Below are 20,475 nucleotides of genomic sequence, written 5' to 3'. Positions count from 1 at the left end.
CTTACGATGTCAGGATAGTATCACGAGGTTTTTTTGCTGGTTTTCCCTCGTGATTTACTATGGAATCTCTAACGCGAGAATATTGCCGTCATCGTTGCATTTGGTTGTCTTTTTAAAGACAGATCACATGCTATGATTTTTTTTGTGACGGATATTCTTGAGTTGGGATTGATTTCATGTAATCGAATGAACTATCTTTTAGTAAAGTCGTCCCAGGAACGCAATTCATAAATATTGGCGATATCATTTTAAAGTCTTCTACTTTAAAATGTATAATATACGTCTGAATTGCCAATATAAATGAGTCAGATTAAATAAATTATTAGAAGAATTTTTTTACTTAGTAACAACATTTTTGTTTATTTTGGTAGTATTTTAAAATACGTATATTATATATACATTTTAAAGTAGAAGACTTTAAAATGATGTCGCCAATATTTATGAGTTGCGTTCCTGGGACTACTTTACTAAAAGATAGTTCATTCGATTACATGAAATCAATCCCAACTCAAGAATATCCGTCACAAAAAAATCATAGCATGTGATCTGTCTTTAAAAAGACAACCAAATGCAACGATGACGGCAAAATTCTCGCGTTAGAGATTCTATATAGTAAATCACGAGAGAAAACCAGGAAAAAAACCACGTGATACTATCCTGACATCGTAAGTATTTAGTCTTACATTTAATTTACCTTCAAAAAACTAATACCAAATTCTGACTTTAATATGTTTATTATAAATAATATTAATAATACATAGATATACAACAAGTAATACTAAAATATAAAATTTGTACTAACTCGATATGTTATTGACTTACTAATCGTGGTATTTTCTTTCTATTGACTTCCTCTTTCAGTATGGGTAACCACATTCTACTGCATTCTACCGAGGAATTTGCGACACAATTGGTTTCATTTAGCATAATTAGAGCCGCTTCTTTGACTTTTCTCTTTTTACTATCTGATTCTTTTTTTTTGTATTGTATTTTGACAACGAAACCCGATTTGGGCTTCGAAACGTTAATAAAATCATTTTTTGGTAAAATTGTGGCTTATTCCCATTAAAAATAATTGATTATAAAAATGCCACAAGGAAATAGCTTCAGAACAACATTTTCACACTCTATTTGCTTTTCTTTCTATACGTGCCATTTCCGCGACGAAAATTGGCAATCGTCATTGCTATTCTAACTTTTGACACTACAGCCCGAAAGAGTTCAGTCGAGCTGCATCCAAAATCCAAACCATTCACTATGAGGTTTCTCAGCCAGGCCATTTTTCTTCTACCTATCCTGCGGATTCTTTGAATCATTCCCTGCGTTATTAATTTTAGGAGTTCATATCTGTCACCACGTGTTATATGACCCAAATATTCTAGTTTTCTTATTTTGATAGAATCCAGTATCGCCCTGCTATTCTCCATTCTTCTTAGTACTTTATTTGCATTTTGTTTTAAGTTATTTATGCACCAAGGGTGTTATTAAGATTATTATGTCCGGAGAGCAAGCGCGACATAACCCAGCCAGAGGGCCTCTGGCCCGAGGGATGGATGTTGCTCGATAGGCGTAATCATTCGGTAACACCAGTGGTACATACTTATAAGATTTTATTTTTCACTTCGCATAATATAAAAACTAAAATTGAGACGTTTTTTATTTTACTGCAAATTATATTGGATAGGTATGCATATTTTTATAGTAGTCTATGACACTAGTCACTAAGGGCCGGTTGTTGTTGTTTATTTGGGTTTATATGACTGCGGACACTAAATCCATTCGCCAATTTTACTATTTTATTAGTCATTTTTTCGTATCTTATCCTAAAACTAATACTAAGATTAATCTCTAATAAACAATTCTACTAATAAATAATTATTTTGGTATGTTTTTTTAATAATTTTTTATAATATGTTTTTTTTGTATTTTTTTTTCTAAATGATGTTCTCAGAGTTCCATAGCAAAAACTGCAACATTTTTTTTAGCCCTCTACTTAATTCGAAACTTTTTTACTATGGACTGTCCAAGTTCGCCATTCATTTTTATCTACATATTTTTTTTATTATATTTTTTTACATTTTTTTTGTATATATTTTTTCCTTCTTTTTTTCTTATTTTTTTTTCTTTTAATATATAACAATGTACAAGAAATACTTACTCTATATTTTACAATTACAATTTAAGTTTAATATCTAAAACATGTTTATACAGTCGGTTTACCAACTCATTGTTTTCTAATATTAATAGTTTAAATTAATGGGATGGTGTACATCAGTCAAAGAATACAGTGGCTTTAAAAACATATAGGGCCTTTCATTCACAGCAATTTGTTTCGAGCTTCTGTCATGTGTCACATAATATTAATATACTTCTACGTCATACGTTATTGGTATATACCAATGATACAAACAAGATACAAACCAAAGACATATGACGTAGATATATTAATATTAGGTGACACATGACAAGTTCGAAACAAATGACAATCGATGAAAAGCCCTATAGGGCTTTTACTACTTCTGCTTGTAAAACAATTGGTTCTGCCTCTCGAGTGTTCTGAGGCTGATAGTCCAGGGCGCATCTGTTTTGAGATGGACGTTGAGAGGTGACTCAAATTTTTTTGCAGAAATTGCTTGAAAATAAGTCAAATAATAATATTTGAGTTATCCTCCCTGTCAAAAAGGTCCGGAACATTGTTTAAATAATCAAAATGTCAAAAATTGAAGGAAAAATTCGATTTTTTTCTTCGTTTTTTAATTATAACTTTAAAAGTATTCATTTCCGAAAAAAGTTGTACTGACATAAAAGTTGCGTAATTAAATTTCCTACAATATAGAATTGGTTAAAAATTTAAAAAATAGTGACCCTAGTTGCAAAATAGCAATAATTGCGAAAAAACCATACAAAAACAAGTATTCGCATTTTACGTTTTTCAACCATTTATGCTACACTTAGGACCTTCATATTTCACCCAGAAAAACTTTATGATACAGTAAAATAATACTGTAAATTTCATTAAGATCGGTTTAATAGATTTTGCAAAATAAATTTTGCAATCCAGCTTTCGCAAAAAAATTCATTTTTTCAAAATATTACAAGACTGAAAATAAAGCAAGTTGAATTTTTTTGCTTATAGAAGTATACTGTACCTTTCATTTGCAATTTTCAAAATTAAAATCGATTAATTACCACGGCGTCAGAAAATTTTTGAAATAAACAATAATTTTTGGTGCTACGCGCAGGCAGCGGTGTTCGATTCACACAAGTTGATTTCCACCAAAATTTCTTCCAATCTTTATCTAATATATTATTTTCTTACTCTATATTTTGTTGTATTTTAATATTTTAATTCCACAAAAATCAAACTAATTTTATTATTGTTTGTGAAATATTGTTTAAACAATTGCATATGTGTAAAAATAATAAACTTTTATTATTTAAGTTAAAATATATGAACAAAGAAAGTTTTTGCTAATAAAAGTGTTATTTCAAAGGATAGAGTATGTTTTTATTTTGCAATAAACAAATTTATTTATTTATATCGAAATATAATAAAAATTAATATGTATCAATCATTATAAAAGGTCATTGGAATGCCCAATCAGAGCAAACTATCTGCTGTCCTGCGCGTAGCACCAATAATTAATGTTTATTTAAAAAAATTCCTGACGCCGTGGTGTTAATCAATTTTAATTTTGCAAAATTGCAAATGAAAGATACAGTACACTTTTATAAGCAAAAAAATTTTTAACTTGCTATCTGCTTTATTTTCAATCCTGTAACATTCTGAAAAAATGAATTTTTTTACGAAAGCTGGATTGCAAAATTTATTTTGCAAAATCTATTAAACCGATCTTAATGAAATTTACAGTATTGTTTTACTGTACCATAAAGTTTTTTAGGGTGAAATATGAAGGTCCTAAGTGTAGCATAAATGGTTGAAAAACGTAAAATGCGAATACTTGTTTTTGTATATTTTTTTAACAATTATTGCTATTTTTCAACAAGGGTGACTATTTTTTAAATTTTTAATCAATTCTATATTGTAGGAAATTTAATTACGCAACTTTTATGTCAGTACAACTTTTCTCGGAAATGAATACTTTTAAAGTTATAATCAAAAAACCAAGAAAAAAATCGAATTTTTCCTTAATTTTTTGACATTTTGATTATTTAAACAATGTTCCGGACCTTTTTGAGAGGGAGGATAACTCAAATATTATTATTTGATTTATTTTCAAGCAATTTCTGCAAAAAAAATTGAGTCACCTCTCCACGTCCAAATGTACTAATATTTTTACAGATGCGCGCCCTGGTCTATGATGCATCTTTTGAAGTGTCTTTGTATCATTCTGGGTATAAGTTTTCCAATACAGGTCTCTACAATGCTCTCTATGTCGTTTTTTACTTCTCCATTATAGTCTTAAATGGCTTGAACTTTCGGGCAATATATTTACGTTCAGTTTTTGACATACGTTATTTCTGTTGCTTGGTTCTAAAAGGGCCAATGTCAAATTTTTGATCTTTTGTACAGCTCTCTTTTGAATTTTATATTGACCAAACAAAATGCAAAAAATTGAAATTGGCCATTTTACCACCAAGTCACATAATGTGGCTTAATGGTAAAAGGCCAGAGTCAATTATTTGCATTTTGTTTGGTCAATATTAAATTCAAAAGAAAGCTGTACACAAAACCAAAAATTTGACATTGGCCCTTTTAGAACCAAGCCACAGATTTATATGGTTGTTTTTATCTCTGATGCACATACGTTTTATTTTCCTACATAGTTCCACTATTTGTTGAGTGTTGCTTCCTGTTTTTGTGGTATGTTGTAGCATAACTCTCATGATCTTTAGTTCTGTAAAATTCAAACACTAGGTATATAAAAATCAATATTTTAACAAAAGATTTATTAAGAACACATTGAATGTAAAAATATACGAAAATCTTGTATAAATGGACGGCGTGCATTACAGTAGTCAATTAAGTCTTAGAATCACCTAATAATCTATATCCTAACTTTTATTTTAGTCTCAATTTTTCCTATTCAGACCTTATACAATATCATATACTAAATAATGAAACATTCTCTATTCAATGTTGAAAATAATATTTATATAATTTGACCATAGTACTCTGATCTACAAACATTCTATAACTTTTAAGATTTTAATCGATTTAAACATATAAAATGGAAACTAGGGAAAATAACAGTACAAATCATTACACTAACTACTGAATTTTAAGAGAATAAACCACAATTTTGATTAAAAATACTTTATATTTGATTTCAAACAATACTAGTTTCCTTTATTTTTATGTCTGTGTTACATTTACAATACACAATTTACTCATTTGTAGATATTTTCTAATATAAACCTAGCAATGATACATGTGGGTAAAAAGCACACAAAAAAAGAAATTCTACTACAAATGCAATACACTAAAAGGTGAAAAATCAGTCACTACCTAGTTATAACCAGTGATATGGAAGAGAGGGGATATGATATACAGTAAAGTAGATGGCCTCAGTTCCACTGACAAGAAGCACTTTACAATATGGCGGAACGACTCTTTGTTAGTATATTCTGTTCCATATAAAATATATAATTGTAAAATTATATTATATTATACGAATATATAAATAATTTTAATAATCAATTAATAACAGATATTCCATATATAGCATATAATTGCCCGTTGCCATATTGTCTATGACAAAGTGTCAAATCAAGTGGTCCCATTTAGCAAATACAGAAGCATCGTTTATGCCATATCCTCTCTCTTCCATATCACTGGTTATAACAGATATACCGTTTTTAAACGTACTACCATTGAATAGAAAATATTGTGTTATATATTTTTTCAAAAAAAAAATTAAAAGTATACAATTTTTTAAAAACTATTCGACTGAAAAATACAAATATACGATAAGTATAAAAATGTAGTACAAACAATATCATAATTAAAATGTAATACCTAATATACCTACTGATCTTTAAAAATATAAAAAAATAACAAAAAATATCATAAACTGTATTACAATACGGACAAAATAAGTATGGGAATGTAAGGATACATACTATACATATCAGTGGCTGATCTAGACATTTGCCTTGGGAGGGGAAATTTGCCTTAGGGGGAACTTCCAATGAAACACTAACAAAAAGACATAAAAAAGATAATCCCAAAATACATTAAAACCATAAATAATAACCTTTATCCATTAAGTTCACTTAATTTTATTAACTATCGTGTTTATTGGGTTGAATTTGTCTGTCTGTGCTTTAAGTTTCATGTCAGCTAATATATTTTTATGTTTCAACAATTTTTTTCATTAATTTTGGACCTTGTTAGGGGGAAATTTCCCCATTTTTCCCTCCCCGTAGATCCGCCACTGGTGCATATAACAACTGAATACATCATTTCAAAAAGGGCATACTTTTTTTAAATATCACTTTTTGATGCCATTTTACTTCTTGAAGTAAATGTACATGTTTGTGAAAAGCCAAATTTTCATAGATCCCAAGTCAACATAAAAGGCAAACAAAAATTGAAGTTTATTTGAAAATGCAGGCACAAGTATTGGACTTTCCTACTAATGCCCCTTTCTAATGAAACGAAACAGAAATTCTATTTAATGGACTTGTGTCCTTTTCGAAATAATGGACTTAATTATGTTGACGTATTATCCACTTGGGATTTGTACAAAAATACCTCAATATTTTCTTGTCAAATAGAAAGAATAATTTTCATGATCATTTGTTAAATTGCCTCAACGAGAAAGAAATCAAGAGAGATGCTGCATAACAAATGCTATTAGAGTATATTAAAAGATTTGTGAAACAAAAGTTTAATAAAAATAAATAAAATATTTATGTACTTAATATATATTGTTTATACGTTGTGCTAAGATGGTAATTACTTAGGCAGTTAAGCATAAAGTTAATACCTACCCCATAAAAATGTACAATAAAAACAGCTATGGTCCTTCTCAGAGGCAATTCTCAGTATGTCACAAGTGATCGAAAAAAAGGTAAGTCCGTGATAATACACATTTATAACATTTATTCTAACATGACATTTAAGTTAAATGTGACAGTTGTCAGAATCGTAATCAGTCAAATATGAAAAGGGTATGCAGTATATGCTGTGAGCTCGTATGTAGAGGGGATATTTATAAATTCGCGAGCGCCAGTAGTGGCAAGTCTGTAAACGTTTACCGGAAATTTGACATAAATGTCAAAGTGGTTAATTTAAAATTAAAATTAAAAACATTAATTATAAAAAATATTAGTTGGTCAAAGCTGTAGTATAAATTTTTACCTTGAATATACTTACGTTTTAAATACTGAATTTACGTTTTTTTAATGTTCCGTAATATGTAATTATAAATTAATCTGTTAATCTTAGCGCCATCTACACGATAATTGTGAAAGTATACGAAGTAAGAAATTAATATTTCATCAATAGAACGTCAAAATGATTAGCAAAATCTTAAAAAAATCTGTTACAATTTAATTACTTTTTAGCGTTGTAAATATTAAGCGATAACAATTAAATAATAAATTTAAAAATTACCGGTGAAAGATGAATTAGTAATCCGCCAGGAGCGACACCAGCGAAGCTCAGAGCGTATAACCCTTTTATTTGCAATTTGGTATAAAAACAAATCAATTGTGTTTATTGCATTTATAAAATGGTATTTTCTTTGATTTGTGTAGTCTTATAAATTCTACAGATTATTTATAGTCGTATATATAATTCGTAAATCATTTTTTGTTCGATTATAGCGCCACCTATCAACAACTAGAATAAATGTTATAAATGACCGTGATCACGGATGTACCTTTTTTCTGTCACTTCCAGCTTAATGCTTTAGAAAGAAATCGAAAAATTGTGACGCACTGAAAGATGCCTCTGAGAAAGAGTATACCATATGCATCATTAGTACATTTTTCAACAGTTTAAATGATTCTTTTCCACATAAAAACATCTTAAAACAATATTCTATCAAAATTAAGAGATTCTGCAATTCAACAAAAACAAGATCTATCATTTAAAATATTTACAAGATTGGCGTCAACTATTGTACTAACTTTAACCAAGCAAATGTTGATATTGACATTGTACACAAAAATAATAATGGAGAAAATTTCAAATGAGAGGATGTGTTACACCCGTCTTTTGTGTTACATGTACAATATTCCATGAATATATTGTAAGTACCTGTCCTTAAAAGACAGTATCGTTCGTCTCCTCCTATACCAGGTTCTCCTAGATAAGCACAGCTTCTGATGTATTTCCAAACACCATTAACTAAAAGCATGAGATTAGAAAATTATTGCACAAATAAAGATTTTAGATCAGAAAGTAACTTTAAGAGCGTAGGCACAAAATTTCGTTCCAATGTCCTGGAATTCTAAGGTTTTTATTCAAGTTTCGAATCCTGAGAAAACTAATAAGTATTTTTGAAAAATTGAAACACAGAATGAAAGATTACATCATTACAGAGGACAGAGAGTTCTTGAAAACTTCTTTCATTCTGCATTCAAATTTGTCTGTGGTGATATTTTCCAAATTGAACATTCACTATCTCTGTCATACAATGCACTCAGTCGAACAGAATGTGGTGATAAGACAGTAGCAAATAAGGCTACCAAATATTTGTGGCTAAGCTCTTAACACAGGTATAGAAAAAATAATAAAATTTCTGATGTATATGCAATATAAATTTCAGTGAAAATGGAGCCAGTAGATTTTACCGGGGCCCCACGTCGACCAAAGACATAATGTTTTCCAATTTTTTTTTCTCTCATAAAAATGCTATAAGTTCATTTTTTGCGAAAATTGTTTTTTGGTGTCATCTAGTAGTAGACAGTAAAAGCTACAGCCTTACAATTCCCAAAACCGCCATTATTATTTTATTTCGTGTCAATTTCGCTAAACAAATTTTGCTGAAGTCCAATGTTCTGTTCACATTCATATACGAATATTGCCTATGTCCATTGTTTGATCACGTGTTCACTTGCACATAACAGTGTTTCTGAAGTTGTTTTGATTGACAACGTTAGAAAATGTAAGTAAATAAATATATTTTGGTATTGTTATTAATATGGATATAGTATAATAAGTAAAAAGTTTGTGTAAATATTTTGTATAATTAATTTTGGTCAATTATGTACTGCATGGAGTTAGGCAATTTTCTCTTTTATTACTTTTGTTGTCTTTTGGACATAGGCAAGTTCCACAGTTTTTCGGCACTCCTGTAAAATTTTCGATTTGTGACTTAGGCAATTTGCTTATTAGACCAACGATATGTTAACCTTTGTAAACACAGTAAAGTCAACTTTACTAAGCAACAAGACATTTACTCAAGAAAAGCACTACATATTACTCCCCTGAGTTAGTGATAAGCTATAAGCTGATAGCAACTGGCTGAATGATGAATGTCTATAGCCTATACCATTAAAAAAACACTGTATTGGGTATTACACTAGATTACTAGATGCTGGACCTTGATGGAAAGCCCATGGCAAAAAGAAATGGGAAGAACTTGAAATGTACTGGCTGCTTGGTAGAAAATCCAAGTCGTCGATTATAATAAATTACTTTTCTACAAACAAATTATTAAGCCAGCATGGACCTACGTTATTCAGCTCTAAGATTGTACCAATAAAAGAAACATTAGATATTACTATACAACCATTTCAAAACAAACTGCTAAGGAATATTGTAAAGGCTCAATGCTCCCTAGTCATCAGAAACAGTGATATCTATGCAGATCTAGGGATGGAGACTGTGGACCAAACTATAATCAAATCTACCAAAAGTCACAAGCAGAGACTTCACCAACACATGAACATCGAGGCCATCCTGCTTCCTGGTAATACAAACCATACAAGAAGACTCAAGAGGAGCAGTGCCGGATTTAGGGTACTTGCGGCCCTAGGCCAAATTACCCCGAGCGGCCCCCGATAACTTCACGATTATGTAATTAAAGCACAAAGATTTAATAATAATAGTAATAACTAAAACTTTTATTTTAATTTTACTTTTTAAATTTCGTAATACAAAGTATAACATAAATGAATAGAAATGCCTCTAATGTTCTATTTGAAAACGGACATAAATAGGTTGAAATGTATTCACTAATTAAATAATCTTGGTTTGCAAATTTGGCTAAAACCCCAAAACAGCTCTAACAACAATTTCTATATTTATAGAAATTTCGAAAAAGAAAATTTATAGAAAGAATTCTATATTTATAGAAGCCTTTGAAATGTTGGTTTTTCGAAAGATGCTGCGAATATCTCTTGCTGCGAAATATTGAAAAAAACCGAAAACGAGTTTTATCTAGACATAATTCACAGAGGAGAAAGATACAACTTTTTACGACTCATAATGGAAGGGAAAGTGGAAGGAAGAAGAGGTTTAGGAAGAAGGAAATGCTCCTGGCTGAAGAACGTGAGAGACTGGACAGGTATTGACACACATTCGATACTAAGAACCTGTCAAGATAGAGAGAAATTTGCTGTAGTTATAGCCAACCTTCAGTAATGGAGAAGGCACCTTAAGAAGAAGATAGAAAATATACAGAATGTTAGTAAATAAGTATGAACAATTTTAAGGGCTAATTCTACATGAAAAATTAATACCAGTTTGCTCTATAAACATATGTCCGCAAATGCTTAGTTTCGGAGATACGGGGTGTTGAAATTTTTATTTCAAACTGCAAATTTATTTATTGCTCTAAGACCAGTTGAGCTATGAAAATGAAATTTGGTGAGTTTTAGGAGGTAGCTATTACGAATTTTTTGACATACAATTTAGAATTTTGTATTCATCATTGGCGCGCCTACGGTCAATGGTCTGAATTTTTTTAAAGAAAAAAATAGTACGCCACTGAGATATTTCAAATTAAAAATTATTTTTAAATTCCACGTCTAATTTATGATAAAAAACCTTTCTTGCTCTTTTTTCATATGATGCACCGGTTTTATGCAGAAAAATAAAACATCTTGGCGCGTATTTTTCATTTCTTAATACATCATCAAGAACTATCCAATATAATAATACTAAACTAGAACAATAACAGAAAATATTACTAATAAGATTTCAACTAGGTACAAAGCTGCAAGAAATGTTTAAAATGATCTCTTTTACAGATAACAGAAAAATTTTATATTCATCATTGGCGCGCGTACGGGTAATGGTCTGAATTTTTTGAAGAAAAAAATAGTACGCCACTGAGATATGTCAAACTAAAAATCATTTTTAGATTCCTCGTTCAATTTACGACAAAAAATCTTTGTTTCCTTTTTTCACACGAGGCGCCGCTTTTATACAAAAAAATAAAACATCTTAACGCTTACCAAGTATTTGAGGTAGTTTCCATATGCATAGAAACTTAGTTCAAATACTTTGTAAACGTTAAGATGTTTAATTTTTTTGCATAAAAACGGCGCCGCATATGAAAAAAAAGGCAAGAAAGATTTTTTGTCGTCAATTGAACAAGGAATTCAAAAATGATTTTTAGTTTGACATATCTCAGTGGCGTACTATTTTTTTCTTCAAAAAATTCAGACCATTACCCGTACGCGCGCCAATGATGAATATAAAATTCTTCTGTTACCTGTAAAGGAGATCATTTTAAACATTTCTTGCAGCTTTGCATCTAGTTGAAATGGTATTAGTAATATTTTCTGTTATTGTTCTAGTTTAGTATTATTATATTGGATAGTTCTTGATGATGTATTAAGAAATGAAAAATATGCGCCAAGATTTTTATTTTTCTGCATAAAAACGGTGCATCATATGAAAAAAAGGCAAGAAAGGTTTTTTATCATAAATTAGACTTGGAATTTAAAAATAATTTCTAATTCGAAATATCTCAGTGGCATACTATTTTTTTCTTTAAAATAATTCAGACCATTGCCCGTAGGTGCGCCAATGATGAATACAAAATTCTTAATTGTATGTTATAAAATTTATAATAACTATCTCCTAAAACTCACCAAATTTCATTTTCATAGCTCAACTGGTCTTAGAGCAATAAATAAATTGGCAGTTTGAAATAAAAATTTCAACACCCCGTATCTCCGAAACTAAGCATTTGCGGACATATATTTATAGAGCAAACTGGTATTAATTTTTCATGTAGAATTAGCCCTTAAAATTTTTCATACTTATTTACTAACACCCTGTATAATTCAAAATGTTAGCAAACAGCTGTTATTTGTAAAATTATTAATATTGCTAAAATTATTATATTATTATTTAGTATTGTAGTTAATTGTTAAAATTAAATACCATTTGTTTCATTCCGAGGGAAAAGTACAGATGACAACAAAAGACTAAAAAAGCCGAGTTGAAAAGACATTATAAGTAAAAGAACAAGCAAAATAATATGAACTGTACTAGTAATAGGCTACGGTACTGAAAAATAAAAATATTTACGAATACAACAAATAAATCTCTACATCAGCGTTTCCTAACCGATGGGTCGTGGCCCACTAGTGGGTCGCAGACGGTTTTCAAGTGGGTCGCGGCGTGGCTCTTACAGTAGCTGTGTAGCGTACAGTGACAGTGTTCCTAATTTTTTTCTATCATCATGGGTGAGGGATCGGTAGCGAATATAAAAAAACATCAGAGGGTGGGTCGGCAGACATAAAAGGTTGGGAACCACTGCTCTAGATCGTTCAATTCATTATTCTCTTATACTGAAAAACGTCAATGTCATGTTCTTAAATTCAATTTGTATAAAGTTGGATTAGTGATTAACATTGACACTCACTCCACTCCATACTCATAATAAATATCATATCTAAACTCTAAACACTCATTTTTCTAGCTTTTTTGGCTGCAAAATCTTTAATCAACTTTTTAAAGTCTAAGGCTTGAAAACGCTCAGCATTTGAAACAAAACTAGCCAAACTAGACAATCTAGAATCGTCGTCAGAAGTCGAGTTCCTCAAAATTCTTTTCAACACGCTGACGCTGAATGATCTTTCTCCAGATGCATTAGATGTCATCACACATAGTAGAATGCGCAAAGCTATGTCCATATTAGATAGATAGATAGATATTTATTCATTTAAATAGGTTACCCTAATATACAATAAATGTAGAGAATAGATATTACAAATCATTTACAAAAATCAAATATAACTAAGCAACATCAAATGAAATTAAACAAACTTTAAATAAATTTACAACATATAATACCATACAATACCCACCCATAAAATTAACATAATAAAGTATTACATCACTTGTTTCTAATATACAGCTTAAGTTTGGTTTTAAAAGATTTTAGTGACATTTTATTTTTTAATTCACCTGGTAGAGCGTTAAACTCATTAAAACCCCTGAATACTAATGAATTCATCGTCATTCTATAATTTGTTTTTGCTATGTAAATATTCCCCATATTCCTTGTAGAATAATCATGCACATTTTTATTGTACACTATAAACTGCTTAAAGTAATCTGGAGCTACATTATTAAGTATTTTATAAACCAAAATCATTGTATAATAATACAGTTTCTCTTCAATTGTGAACCAACTTAAAGCCTGTAGCATATATGATACAGGTGTAAGTCGATTTGTTTTCAATATAATTCTCATGCCACGATTTTGTAGTTTTTGTAGTTGATTGAGTTTATTTAAATTAAACATATACAATATAGTTGCGCAGTACTCAAAATGTGGCTGAATAATTGAATTAAAAACTGTAATTTTAGCTTGAGTCGATATATTTTGTGATATTCGGCTAAAAAAATATAGTTTTTTCGTTATTTTACGGACAATATAATCAAAATGATGATCAAAATTCAAACAACTGTCAATTTGAAACCCCAAATATTTAACACATCTTACAATATCAATCTTTTCATTTTTTACTTGTAGCAGAATGTTATCCGTATTTAATTGGCTATATTTGTATTTTGTTGTAAAGATCATTGCTTTAGTTTTGGAAATATTTAATTTTAATTTATTTGATGCCAAGTATTTAGCCATTTTTTCTAATGTATTATTCATTTTTTGAATCGCTACTTCAAGGTTAGTATCACTACAAGCTACAAAAGTATCATCCGCAAAAAGATTAATAAATTCTTTCTACATATAGGTCTATGTCATTTAGATACAATATAAATAAGAGAGGCCCCAATACGCTGCCTTGTGGTACCCCAACATTGATATAATGTTCAGAGGATAATGCCCCATCAAAACGTACTATCTGCTTCCTATCACTAAGATAATCACTTAGCCATTTGTGTACTTTACCTACAAACCCATAATTTTGTAGTTTTGTTAGGAGTATTTGGCGATCAATGGTTTCAAAGGCTCTTTTAAAATCAAGAAAAACACCTACTATGTATCGGTTTTTATCAATATCGTTTTTAAGTTTACAGAGAGTCAATTGTAAAGCTGACTCACATGAATGTTTCTGTCGAAAACCGGACTGATTATTTATTAAAATTGAATTTTTTCCTACGTGTTCTAGTAGTTGGTCATAAACTGCTATCTCTAATATTTTTTCAATTGGGGGTAATGTGTTAATGGGCCTAAATTCACTAGCTTTATTTGTATTCAAAATCTTCTGAATAGGAACAATTGTACTCACTTTCAAAAGTGTAGGAATTCTACCTGTCATTAGAGAAGTGTTTATAAAATTCAGTATAACGTGACCAATCGATTCAAAAATTTCCCTCACCATCCTTGAATTTAATATTTCATGTATGGAGAACTTGTTGTCCATACTATAAACTATTTTACGTAAGTCTAACATTGATAGTGGTTTAAATTCACTCAAATTTAAATATAAATTATTATTGGTATTGGTCCAGAAATTTATTGAATCAATATTTTCGACAATATTTGTTATACTCCTGACAAAATATTTGTTAAAATTTTCTGCAATCTCCAAACGTTCTCTTAATACATTATGCTCCGCATCTATATCAAAACATATACAGCTAGGAATATCAAAGTTTTTAACATTAATTAAATTTTTTAATGTTTTCCACATTTTGTTTGGATCATTTTTAAACCTATCAATTTTCTCCAGATAATACTTATCTTTTTTAGCTTTTAATAAATTAACGACATGGTTTCTATGAGTTTTAAACAATGACCATTTATTTTGTTTCTCATTTTCCCGGCAATTTTTGAACTCCTTATATGTTTTATCACGAATTCTAATTTGATTAAACACCTCATTATCAAACCATGGTATATTTGATTTATATTTACACGATTGAATAGGCGCAGTATTATTAATTTCTTTTTCGCAATTAGTTATAATTTCATGAAAGATAGTGTCAATATTTGTTGTATTTAAGTTCCAATTAACCATCATTAAGTTAGTTTTAATAGTGTTTAAATTGTTTTCATTTATATTTCTATATTTTTTTATGATACTGTCAGTAGCTGTTGTATTAAATAAATTGAGAGAAATAATAGAATGGTCAGTTACTTTTGGACAATCATGCACATTTACTGAAATATTATTTTGGTTTGTTAAAACAAAGTCGACTAATGTTTTACTGGTTTCGGTAATGCGAGTTGGTTTTGTTACAAGCTGATTTAAGCCATATATTGAAACTAGATTTTTAAACTTTATAGTATAAAAACTATCACTAAGAAAATCAAGATTAAAATCACCTACTAATACACACTTATTATTCCTAGACAATACACTATCGCATATTTCTTCAAAATCTTCCAAAAATTTCGCATCTGAACTTGACGGCGAGTGGTAAAGACATCCAACAATCCAAGTGGTAGAAATTAAATTTATCCTTATAAATCTACACCAGTAATTACCATGTAAGACAAATGACTTAACATAAGAAAATTCATAATTATTCTGAATATATAACAATACACCACCAGTGTACCTACTATTTGAATCACATCTAATACATTTATAATTTTCTATCATGATCTCTTTATCATATATATCTTGCGTGGTTCTTGCTTCACTTAACAAAATTAATTTTGGGTTATAGTTTGCAATGCTTGTTCTTATTTGATCAATATTTTTTAAAACGCTTTGTGCATTTAAATATATAATATCGGTATTAAAAAGTAAATTAGGGTCTGCATTTAGTTTTTTTCATCAATTGAAGTTGAATTGCTAACAGTATTTGGTTTATTATTTATAAATTTAGGGACAATGGTAGGCCTATTGTTAATATATTTAATAGTTTTTGTTAAGTCACCTGCTCTAATCAATTCATCAAGTTGATTCTTTACAGTAAAATAATAATCTCTTTGTCTTTTGGTTTGATCAGCAAAAATCTTGATTCCAGGAATGTTTATTGATGCTTTATTTTTTAGGACCTTTAGGGCATCTTCACTTGATTGGAGGATAACTTTGATGGGACGAGTTTTTTTGTTATCAAACTTACCCACCTAAACAATTTTAAATTATTTGAGTCCACTGGGAAATCCTTCAAAATGTTTGTTATTGTTTCACTGTCTTCTTTAGTACGATCTGCTTGAGTCGGTTTATTCGATTCATTTATGTTAAAGACAATAATATTAGATGTCCTATTTTGTCGATCCATCACTTCATAAATAACATCCTCTTCTTTTTCTGGATTTACTAAGTTTGTTTGGATTGATTTAAACGATTGAATTTCCTTTTTTAATTCAACATTTTCCTGTTTTACTAACTCAACTTCAGACGACAAATTTTTCATATCATTAGTAAGCTTTTCAAGATCTTGCTTCAACTTACTCATTTCTATCAAAAGTTTAGGAACCCTTTTAATCGCCTCTCGACACTCCATACAGTAATAGGCCAGGGATCTGTTTTGAATAATGACTGCACGATATTCAGAAGCCGCCAATTTAGTACAGGTTTCTGTAGAATGAACAGATTCAAAACAGCTATCACAGACAACTAATTTTTCCTTTTCGCTGAAAGCAACATCACATGTTGCACATTTTCCTTTGCTTGGCATTTTTGCAACAGCGACCCCCTATTCAAAAACAAAACTGTACACCACTGGATTCTAAGGAACACTTTTAACAACAGCTGATTTAATAACTTCCTTCAACTTTTTTGTATCTGATAGAAAAAAAGTTAATAAAAAGCTGATAAAGCAATTTGAAATATGGGTCCCAGATAAGAATAGCACTGGCTAATGGGATTTTAATGCCTTCAACAAATTAAATTTGCTGTAATTTGATGAAAAACGTATATAATTAGGTTAAATCGTCAATATTTTCACTTTCTTTTATTGGAAAATTGTGTACTACCCTTCAAGAAATAATTTGATACCACTTTCAATTTAGAAAACCCACTATTTCACCACTAATTTGACTTTCTTTCAGGAGCACTTGATGTGTTACTCTCTATAGTTAGTAGTGATTCGGAAGTAATGTTGTTAACTGTTTTTCATGAATGAGTTTCAGATACTCCAAAAGTGTAGGTATTCCTCGGAGGCTTGGTAATCGTGTCATGAGGTTCTCTTTCTTCATCAAATATACCTTCAATAAAGCCTTTGAAGTATACACACTCTTCTCCAAAGTCATCATCTATGTCGATTCGATACTTCTTAGTCAAAATAGAAACTTTTACCCAGATTTCTTCATTGAAAATTGACGATAAGTTGCTTACAAATCCAAATTTTTCATTAAGACTGAAATAAACTTAGGACCTTTCATTCAATTGTGACTAAAGCGTGTCAATTACAACATTTAATGTATTAATCTTTAAGTTTTCTTTGCCATTAAAGTGGGCAGTGGATTCATCTTTTTTGTAATAGATAATAGATATTTATTTATTTATCATAATAGATAATACACAAAACAGAAACATAGCACTCCACACCTGTACAAATTACATAAGAATTGTCAAGGCAAGGAGCGCTGTATAATTATCATAAAGTATTACAAAAATTTTTACAAAAATTAAAAACATGAGACTAAACAAATAAAGAAATAAGCATTGTCAAATTAAATTAATCAGAAACATTCAATATATAAATAAAAAAAGAAAAAATAAAATAAAAATAAAAACACTGGAAGTACAACAAACATTGCCAATTGGTTTCTAGGTCTTAGTTTTAATATAATGGACTAATAATCTCTTAAAGATAGTTGCATTATGGCTATTTTTAATGTGATAAGGTATATTATTGAACTGTACAATTCCTTTATGAAACAAACTTTTCATTGAACTGGACTTGTTGGTTGTTCTAACATAAAAATTTATTGAATTTGCAGCTCTAGTGCTATGCTCATGAACATTTGCTATCGGGACCAACTGACTGTTCAAATACTCAGGCAATAAATGGTTTACCATCTTAAATAAGAATGTCATAGATTGGACATACATAAAATGTTCAACTTTTAACCAATTTAAAGTTTTCAGCATATCTTGAATTCGAGTATATCAATTGCATCTCAATATTACTCGCATAGCCTTATTTTGGAGAATTTGAAGCCTGTCATAATTAGAACATCCTGTATAAATCAATGAACAACAATATAAAAAGTGAGGTAATATTAACGAAGTCTTAGCCAAGGAGAGCTTTTCTTTTCAGGCGTCTTTTTATTTCAAGAATGTAGGGTTCATTTTAGACTTTCCCTCTTTTTTTATAGGAATCAAAGTTGTCTCTCAGACTTAATGCGTACTCCTTTAGAGATTGTGAGATCCTGTAGCAGTTTTTGCAATGCTTTGCTACTCTTATAAAAACATTGTAAAATCTCGTACCACGTGTTTAGTAAAATAGCCATTCTCTTATTTGAAAAATTGCTTACTGATTTCAATTCAATGAGTAAAAATTTTTTTACCAAAAAAGGTTTTTTTACATAACACTGTGGCCCCCTTTCGCTTGTGGCCTAGTCGGCCTAGTGGTAAATCCGGCACTGAAGAGGTGGAAGCCTTTTGATTTGTGACGTGATTAGTTTTAAAAACAGAGCACTGTATGGCTTAGTATATTTATAAGTTCGTTAGTACCTAAGGAACACTACTGAGTGAGCTCTTAATTTTTATACCCCTGTAGTAATGTCAGTTATCTTGACCAAATGTGATCAGATTGTACAGTAGACTCCCTCTATAATGAGAACTGAAATGGCAGACTAATTACCTCGTTATAAGCTGATCTCGTTATATCAGACAATAATATTGTGCATACATATGAATACGTAGTTTTCTAAAACATTAACTTCGTATAGTGAAGCCATAAAATGCTAAATATTGTTTGAACTTTTGAAGCAGACTGGGTGGACAAAAAGTTGAAAGGAGTAGAGTTTATTACATCACTGGCCTCGATAAGCACACAGATTTTAGGCATTTCTGTATACATGCAGCTGGGGTATTTATTTATAGCCATCACTGAGTGAAAAACAGGTGAAGAAACATGTTCTTCGATCTCCTTTTCCCTCGTTATACAGGTGTTATAGTTCAATACGAATTTTATGGTACACCTAATGTACCTTGCTATAAGCGAAACCTCAGATTACCTGTGTTCGTTATAGAGAAAGTATACTGTAGTAATAAGAACAGCTCCCTACGGGTGTGTTAATTTAAATAAAAGAAATTTACCTTTTTGTCTGATTTTTCTGCACATTGTTGGCCTCACACCTTTCAAATAATGCAATTCTTTCAAAGTGGCACAATCAGTAATTGCAAATGTTGTGTTATCGAAAGGATCTGAACATTTGGGATCAGCATCAGATCTACAGTCCCAACATTTTATAGAAAAACCTGCAACATAAAGTGACTAATAATCAGCTAGTATTATTAAATTATAATGGGTGTAACTAACCTTAAAATCAGAACTTATAATAATAATAGGACTAAAATGAGTAACATTATTTCAAAAGGGTTGTAATAAAAGCAATATATAGGTACAATAAAGTAATATAATAATATAGTTGGTCTAATATGATAGACTGATGATACATTATGGGCGAGGTTCCAGAATAATTTAATATTTTAGTTGACTTACCTGATTTTATTAAGACCAATGCTATCACAACTGTTGTTATGAAAATAAACTTTAAATTAAGCTCCATATTAAAAATATTAGGGTATTTTATTTTTGAATATATCTATTACAGGTATTTTTGAACTAATTGGTCAATCTACAAAAAACATAAACAAAAACTTTTAAATTGCATAGAGTGTGAGATGCTGTCATCGTGTCCAATCGTGTCATCTATGGCTGTCAGAGTGTCTGAGTGTCAGAGTGTCAGCTGTCATTTGTAGAGAGTGCAGGCGCAGAGCGCTTTAACTGTAATATAAGTTGCCTACTTTAAAGGATGAGCCAAGTTGATATAAAGTTGTTCCATCGGATCTTTGCATATACATGAAATTTTATTCAGGAATTACTTTTTGTACTAGTATAATAAATAATTACCGGATGTAATTAAATAAGAGAGCAACAGTTAGTCCATCAGTTAGAGTGTTAGAGCAACAGTTAGTCAATTAAATTTACAAAGATTAAAA

At 30.0% G+C, this 20,475-nt stretch overlaps 1 protein-coding gene across 1 annotated transcript; it reads right to left on the bottom strand.

The window, feature by feature from the left end:
• Positions 1-4,896: 4,896 nt before the first annotated feature.
• On the bottom strand, positions 4,897-20,199 carry LOC114337283 (uncharacterized). The gene is made up of 3 exons (XM_028287694.2): positions 19,976-20,199; positions 19,570-19,731; positions 4,897-8,320 (listed from the first exon to the last, which is right to left on the bottom strand). Exons 1-3 carry the CDS (start codon positions 20,040-20,042, stop codon positions 8,088-8,090), a joined length of 462 nt encoding a protein of 153 aa, XP_028143495.1. The 5' UTR covers positions 20,043-20,199; the 3' UTR covers positions 4,897-8,087.
• Between the last annotated feature and the right edge of the window lie 276 nt (positions 20,200-20,475).

Source organism: Diabrotica virgifera, chromosome 4 (assembly GCF_917563875.1).
Source record: "Diabrotica virgifera virgifera chromosome 4, PGI_DIABVI_V3a".
Classification (NCBI taxonomy): Eukaryota; Metazoa; Arthropoda; class Insecta; order Coleoptera; family Chrysomelidae; genus Diabrotica; species Diabrotica virgifera.
The sequence above is the reverse complement of the archived record's forward strand: the minus strand, read 5'-3'. Positions and strand labels throughout refer to the sequence as shown.